The sequence below is a fragment of the Aegilops tauschii genome, chromosome 2, assembly GCF_002575655.3.
Source record: "Aegilops tauschii subsp. strangulata cultivar AL8/78 chromosome 2, Aet v6.0, whole genome shotgun sequence".
Taxonomy (NCBI): Eukaryota; Viridiplantae; Streptophyta; class Magnoliopsida; order Poales; family Poaceae; genus Aegilops; species Aegilops tauschii.
In genome coordinates this window covers 628,091,074-628,099,289 of record NC_053036.3, presented here as the reverse complement: position 1 = coordinate 628,099,289, position 8,216 = coordinate 628,091,074, and the positions used below count along the sequence as shown (strand labels likewise).

General features: G+C 46.8%; 1 protein-coding gene across 1 annotated transcript; it reads left to right on the top strand.

Moving 5' to 3' along the window:
- The first annotated feature begins 360 nt into the window (after positions 1-360).
- LOC109732766 (uncharacterized) lies at positions 361-1,379 on the top strand. The gene has a single exon (XM_020291958.4). It carries the CDS (start codon positions 413-415, stop codon positions 1,076-1,078), a length of 666 nt encoding a protein of 221 aa, XP_020147547.1. The 5' UTR covers positions 361-412; the 3' UTR covers positions 1,079-1,379.
- The last annotated feature ends 6,837 nt before the right edge of the window (positions 1,380-8,216 follow it).

Genomic DNA, 8,216 nt, shown 5'->3' with positions numbered 1-8,216 from the left:
AAAATAATTAGTTTTCTTTCATCTCAAACTAAAATGAACTCCAAAGCTCAACTAAGCAACTTAGTTAGGTGTCAACAATTCTAATTAAGGTATGCAGTTATTAATCACCAATGGTCCCTGCCCTTTGATCTGAAGGGGTACTAAAAGTAGTAGTGTTCGTTTTTAGACAAGCAAAGAACCTTCAAATGTGTTTCGCTCATAGTTTTCGATGTTATTAGATCAAAGCAATTAAAAATGATGATTTGTACTAACTGCCGGAATAGTTCAGTGCTGCTACTTTTCAACATTATTACACTTCAACACATTGCGTAGCTGCACATTGAGAATAAAAAAGACAACGAAATTGCAACGAAACCTCACCTGTCAAAGAGGCAGCATGTGAGCCGCGAACGCCTCCCGTCCCAAATACCAAATGCAGGCGCCCGTGACGCCGGCGGGCTCCGTCTCCACCGGAGAGACACCGCTTCAACAGCCACCCGTCGTCATCTCCAGGTCACCATCCGCCGCAACGACAACGAGGAGGCGGCTGCTCGTGTCCGTCGGTGGCCTGCTCCTCGTCGCCGCCGCGAGCAACAACGCCAGCAGGAGAGCGGCGGCGGCCGCGGTTGACAGCTACGACCCGGTGACCGAGGCGGAGCGCGCGGCGAGCGAGGCGGTGTCGCAGCGCGTCGGGGAGGCGGTCCAGCTGCTGGAGGCCGGGCGGGAGCTGCAGGCGCGCGGCGAGTTCGCGGGGGCGCTGGCGTCCTTCACAGCGGTGGTGAGCGGGTACAAGGAGCTGGCGCTGTCGGAGTACGCGCGGGTGGGGCGGGCGCTGGTGCTGTACGAGATCGGCGACCGCGACGAGTCCATCACGGAGATGGAGGACGTGTCGGTGGCGCTCAAGGGGTACCCGGAGATCCACGCGGCGCTGGCGGTGGCGCTGTACGCCGACAAGCACGCGCCCCTACTCGCCGAGTTCCAGTTCAACATCGCCACGCTGCTGGACCCGCACTACTCCGACCTCGCCTACGTCAGGGACACCAAGCACTGGCCGCCCAGCCTCGTCGCCTCCCTCAACAACTTCATCACACTCACCTAGCCTCCTCCTCCTCCTAGTATATGTTGCAGCATTGGGGTGGTTGTTGGGGCGGCGGAGGGGGCGAGGGGCTGCCGCGATGGGGGGCGATGACGGCAGTGATTTGGTTGGAGGGCGGCGGTGGGTGATGGGATGGTTGGGGGCAGCGACGACTTGTAGTCCGGTGGATTTGTGGGCGGCGGAGGAGCTGCGGTGGTGGGGAGCTACACCGGTAGTGGTCTAATCGAGCCGAGGGCGGCTGCTCACCGGCGGTGGGAAGGTCTGGGGGCGACGAGGGCGGCGGTGGCAAGGTTTGGGAGCGGCGGCGGATCTGGTGGAGGACACCACTGGGGATTGGTCATGATTTGGGGGCGGGCGTTGCGGTCTGATAGAGTTAGGGCCGGAGGTGGGGGCAATGGTTTTTTTTACCCGCAAAAAAAGATATCACCTTCTTTGCCAGCAGAGGGCAAATAATCTTTGTCGTCTGCCAGCAGACAGTAAAGAAGGGGGATGGACCATTGCAGTGTACTGGCATCCAGTAGACCCCACCAGCACCTCTTTGCTGTCCGCTGGCAGATGGCAAAGAAATGACAGATGGCAAAGACCTTCCTTGCCGTCCGCCAGTTCTTTGCCGTCTGTTGTTTGGTAGCTGATGGCAAAGACCTTCTTTGCCGTCTGCGACGGCAAAGAACTGACAGACGGCAAAATCCCTGATTCCAGTAGTGTAAGGAGATTTCTGATGCGTTGTTCCAGATAAGGCAACTTAAAGCTCCTAGACCAGATGGTTTTCATGCGAGGTTTTTTCAGCGTAATTGGAGTACAGTCAGAGATGATGTAATTGCAGCGGTTAAGGATTTCTTTGTGACTAGAATTTTGCCGAAGGGGTAAATTCTACGTCCATTGTTCTTATTCCTAAAGTTTCTAACCTTGCTAAGATTTCTGATTACAGGCCCATCAGTCTCTGTAATGTACTTTAGAAAGTGATCTCAAAGTGCTTGGTGAACCTGCTACGACCGTTATTGGACACTCTTCTATCTCCAGAACAGAGTGCCTTTATGTCTGGTAGGATGATCACCGATAATGCTCTTGTGGTCTTCGAGTGCATTCATTACATCAAGCAGGAGAAGGATCCAACTAAGAGTTTTTGTGCTTACAAGATGGATCCGTCGAAAGCATATGATAGGGTGGATTGGGTTTTCTTGGAGCAGGTGATGCAAAAGCGGGGTTTCTCTCAACGATGATTGACTGGATTATGACATGTGTCACGTCGGTGAGATATTCTGTCAAATTAAATGGGACCCTCTTGGATTCATTTGCACCGTCACGTGGCCTTCGGCAAGGCGACCCTCTCTGACCATTCTTATTCTTATTTATTGTGGATGGATTATCGGCGATCTTAAAGAACAAGGTGTTAGTGGGAGATATTACCCCATTGAAGGTATGCAGAAGGGCTCCTGGTATTTCACATTTGTTATTTGCCGACGATACCTTGTTGTTCTTTGAGGCCTCTAATGCCCAAGCGGGAAGTGTGAAGGAAGCGTTGCACCTTTGTGGTAGGGCTACGGGACAGAGCCTCAATTTCAGTAAGTGCTCGATAATTTTTGGTGCATCTTGCCCGGTGCTGGTACAGGAGCAAGTGAGGGATGTATTGGGTGTTACAAGTACGGTGTTCGAAGAAAAATACTTGGGTCTCCCAACCCCTGAGGGGCGCATGTCCAAGGGACGTTTTCAAAACCTTCAAACAAGTCTGACCAAGCGCTTGATTCAATTGGGGGATGGTCTCCTTGCACAACCAAGAAGAGAGGTTTTGATCAAATCAGTTGTACAGGCTTGGCCAACATACATCATGGGCGTTTTCAAATCACCATACGGTGTGTGTGATGACCTGACTAGGATGGTGAGGAATTTATATTGGGGTTCTAGCAAAGGAAAGAGGAAGGTCCATTGGAGAGGGTGGGACTACTTGCTACAAGTGGGGACCCCGACTCGTAAGTCGTGATCACCGAATGCACGTGTACAGTGATTCCAGAGATCAATGCTCATTGAACACACAGAAGCTGAATAACAAGAGTCTTACATCCAGCGGCGGAGCTAGCGTTTGACAACAGGGTGGTACGCCTCAAAAAAACTGACAACAAATATGACATGTGAGCGTTGTAACTAATTGCCAATAGCACATAGAAATACATCAATATGGTCTTACAAATAAATTAAAGTTCACATTCAAGTCTCAGTTTTGCATAAAAAAAGCCTACATAGCACATACCTTGAGAAGTTAAAGAAGAATTTACCTCAACAATTCTGCAATAAGAATTTACTTTCTATCAATCATAATGACACAACTGAATAGAAAATGATGTGCCTAATTATGTGTTTGTTCGTCGGTTCATGTTCATATATTGTACTGGACAGTGCACAACATAACAAATAGAAGCAATGCAAATTGGTTGATGGGTTAATTTGGGGAGGTTTCATGGCTGATAAGACCTGTGCTTCCTGGGTTTTGTCCTTTTATGGCAGTGTATCCGAACTGATCTGAACAAGGTTCCTCACCAAGCCATGCTTGTAGATACAATGTCTTTATAATTACGAAATATGTATGTGGCAACCGTGTGACAGATTACAAAAGTTGGCAAACCGCTCGGTATACATCTCGTTCGTTCATGAGCGTTCAAACTCCTACGCCAGAGCGTCGAGCCACGGCCCCGCAAGCACGCCGTCACCAGCTTCGATCGGCCCAGTCGTTCCCTTTCACCCCTCAAGCACCGACGCCTCCTCAAGTCGCCACCATAGCCCGCTGCTCCGACGAGCAGCTCCTCCACGGCCAACACCCACCGGAGCAGGAGCTCCATCACCATATCCATGTGATTCCTATCTCCCATGCAGCAGATCCACGACCACGTCCTCCACACGTCTCGGCCATAGCAGCCGCTGCTGTTGCTTCCCGACCTTCGTCCCCATAGCCATAGGCTCCGGCTGGCGCCGACGTCAAGATAGGACACTTGTATCGATCTCCTTCATCTTTGAACAATAAGTTGTGTGATCAACTAAAATGGATTCGTGATGAAGAGATCTACAAAATTCATATTGACGTCGATGTGATTCGTAGCCTAAATCACCAAGTATAATGGGTAACTAGGAGTTCTTTTGTGTTTTCAGTTTTCAGATACATGTTCGTTGATTGGAGGTTGAAGACAACATCTTCGGTGGGATTCAGAGTGAGAAAGGAACTGGGCTGGGCTCAATGGTGGGTAGAGGCCTAGTTAGGAAGAGTTAATATTTGGCTCAAAAACAAAGGAAAAGTCAATGTTTTTCTTGTTTTTTGCTTCTCTGGTGCATCATTTGTACTACTCCCTCCGTCCCAAAATAAATGTCCCAACTTTGTGAAGGAAATATGCCCTAGAGGCAATAATAAAGTTGTTATTTATATTTCCTTATATCATGATAAATGTTTATTATTCATGCTAGAATTGTATTAACCGGAAACTTAGTACATGTGTGAATACATAGACAAACAGAGTGTCCCTAGTATGCCTCTACTTGTCTAGCTCGTTAATCAAAGATGGTTAAGTTTCCTAGCCATAGACATGTGTTGTCATTTGATGAATGGGATCACATCATTAGAGAATGATGTGATGGACAAAACCCATCCGTTAGCATAGCACTATGATCGTTTAGTTTATTGCTATTGCTTTCTTCATGACTTATACATGTTCCTCAGACTATGAGATTATGCAACTCCCGAATACCGGAGGAACACCTTGTGTGCTATCAAACATCACAACATAAATGGGTGATCATAAAGATGCTCTACAGGTGTCTCCGAAGGTGTTTGTTGGGCTGGCATAGATTGAGATTAGGATTTGTCACTCCGTGTTTCGGAGAGGTATCTCTGGGCCCTCTCGGTAATGATCATCGCTATAAGCCTTGCAAGCAATGTGACTAATGAGTTAGTTGCGGGATGATGCATTACGGAACGAGTAAAGAGACTTGTAGGTAACGAGATTGAACTAGGTATGATGATACCGACGATCGAATCTCGGGCAAGTAACATACCGATGACAAAGGGAACAACGTATGTTGTTATGCGGTTTGACCGATAAAGATCTTCGCAGAATATGTAGGAGCCAATATGAGCATCCAGGTTCCGCTATTGGTTATTGACCGGAGATGTGTCTCGGTCATGTCTACATAGTTCTCGAACCCGTAGGGTCCGCACGCTTAATGTTCGATGACGATTTGTATTATAAGTTATGTGATTTGATGACCGAAGTTTGTTCGGAGTCCCGGATGAGATCACGGACATTACGATGAGTCTCTAAATGATCGAGACATAAATATTGATATATTGGACGATGTTATTCAGACAGCGGATGAGTTCTGAGAAGTACCGGATAATTATCGGAGTGCCGGAGGGTTATCGGAACCCCCCGGGGGAACTAATGGGCCTCGATGGGCCTTAGTGGGAAGAGAGGAAGGGCCAAGAGGGGCTGGCCGCGCGCCCCCTTGGGTCCGAATTGGACTAGGGGAAGGGGGCGGCGCCCCCCTTTTCTTCCCTTCCCCCTCTTCCTTCCTTCTTCCCCTCTTCCTTAGGTGGAAACCTACTAGGACTTGGAGTCCTAGTAGGATTCCCCTCTCCTGGCGCACCCTAGGAGGGCCAGCCGGCCTCCCCTCCCCTCCTTTATATACGGGGCAGGGGGCACCCTAGAACACACAAGTTTCTCTTAACCGTGTGCGGTGACCCCCTCCACAGTAACACACCTCAATCATATTGTCGTAGTGCTTAGGCGAAGCCCTACGCCGGTAACTTCATCATCACCGTCGCCACGCCGTCGTGCTGACGGAACTCTCCCTCGGCCTCAACTGGATCAAGAGATCGAGGGACGTCATCGAGCTGAACGTGTGCTGAACGCGGAGGTGCCGTACGTTCGGTGCTTGGATCGGTTGGATCGCGAAGACGTTCAACTACATCAATCGCGTTACTAAACGCTTCCGCTTTCGGTCTATGAGGGTACGTGGACACACTCTCCCCGCTCGTTGCTATACTTTTCCTAGATAGATCTTGCGTGATCGTAGGATTTTTTTGAAAATACTACGTTCCCAACACTTTGTACTAGAGCTAGTACAAAGTTGTACTAAGCTTGAGATAGTTATTTTGAGACGGAGGGGTACATTTTAATATCGTATGACTTGTGCATAAAACATCGTTCTAACTTTGACCTAACAAAATTGATGTAGAAATATACCCTTCGTAGTTTCTATGTAAATATCAATATAATTTATACACCACAGATCTGATAACTTTCATTCAAACACCATGGTAAATTTGACCCATGACACTATTGCTGGAAATAATCCCGTTAATTTCTATGTAAATAACATGGTAATATACATAGAAATTACCGCAGAAACACCGCGGGAACTTTGACCAGGGAAAACATACACTCGGTAAATTCTGTGTAAATATCATGGTAATATACAGACCGCAGACTTGATAAATTACGCGCAGACACCATGGTAATTTTGACCGGGGATTTTTTGTTAAGATACAAAACGCTGTTAACTTATGTGTAAATAGGATAATAATTTACGCTCCGCGAGCTTGATAGAGTATGTACAAACATCATGATAACTTTGATCCCGAGGGGGTGGCTATAAATAACATTGTCCCAGTAATTTTTGTGTAAATAACATGGTAATATAAGCACCACATAAGTGAAAATTTATGTACAAAACATCATGGTAACTTTTTAACCCGGAAAAAAAGTTGTTGAAAAACATACTCTCGCTAATTTATGTGTAAATGGTATGGTAATATACGTCCCGCATACCCGATAACTAACATACAAAACACCGCGGTAACATTGATCAAGGGAGGAAATTTGTTCAAAAACATACTCCGGTAATTTAGGTGAAAATAGCACGGTAATATACAAACCGCATACATGATAACTTACGTATAAATGATGTCTACTACACAACCTTCTTCTTGTAGACGTTGTTGGGCCTCCAAGTGCAGAGGTTTGTAGGACAGTAACAAATTTCCTTCAAGTGAATGACCTAAGGATTATCAATCCGTGGGAGGCGTAGGATGAAGATGGTCTCTCTCAAACAACCCTGCAACCAAATAACAAAGAGTCTCTTGTGTCCCCAACACACCCAATACAATGGTAAATTGTATATGTGCACTAGTTCGGCAAAGAGATGGTGATACAAGTGCAATATGGATGGTAGATATAGGTTTTTGTAATCTGAAAATATAAAAATAGCAAGGTAGCAAGTGGTAAAAGTGAGCGTAAACGGTATTGCAATGCGTTGAAACAAGGCCTAGGGTTCATACTTTCACTAGTGCAACTTCTCTCAACAATAATAACATAATTGGATCATATAACTATCCCTCAACATGCAACAAAGATTCACTCCAAAGTCACTAATAGCGAAGAACAAACAAAGAGATTATGGTAGGGTACGAAACCACCTCAAAGTTATTCTTTCTGATCGATCTATTCAAGAGTTCGTACTAGAATAACACCTTAAGACACAAATCAACCAAAACCCTAATGTCACCTAGATACTCCAATGTCACCTCAAGTACCCGTGGGTATGATTATACGATATGCATCACACAATCTCAGATTCATCTATTCAAACCAACACAAAGTACTTCAAAGAGTGCCCCAAAGTTTCTACCGGAGAGTCAAGACGAAAACGTGTGCCAAACCCTATGCATAGATTCCCAAGGTCACGGAACCCGCAAGTTGATCACCAAAACATACATCAAGTGGATCAATAGAATACCCCATTGTCACCACGGGTATCCCACGCAAGACATACATCAAGTGTTCTCAAATCCTTAAAGACTCAATCCGGTAAGACAACTTCAAAGGGAAAACTCAATCCATTACAAGAGAGTAGAGGGGGAGAAACATCATAAAATCCAACTATAATAGCAACGCTCGCGATACATCAAGATCGTACCACCTCAAGAACACGAGAGAGAGAGAGAGAGAGATCAAACACATAGCTACTGGTACATACCCTCAGCCCCGAGGGTGAACTACCCCCTCCTCGTCATGGAGAGCGCCAGAGATGATGAAGATGGCCACCGGTGAGGGATCCCCCCTCCAGCAGGGTGCCGGAACTGGGTCCCGATTAGTTTTTG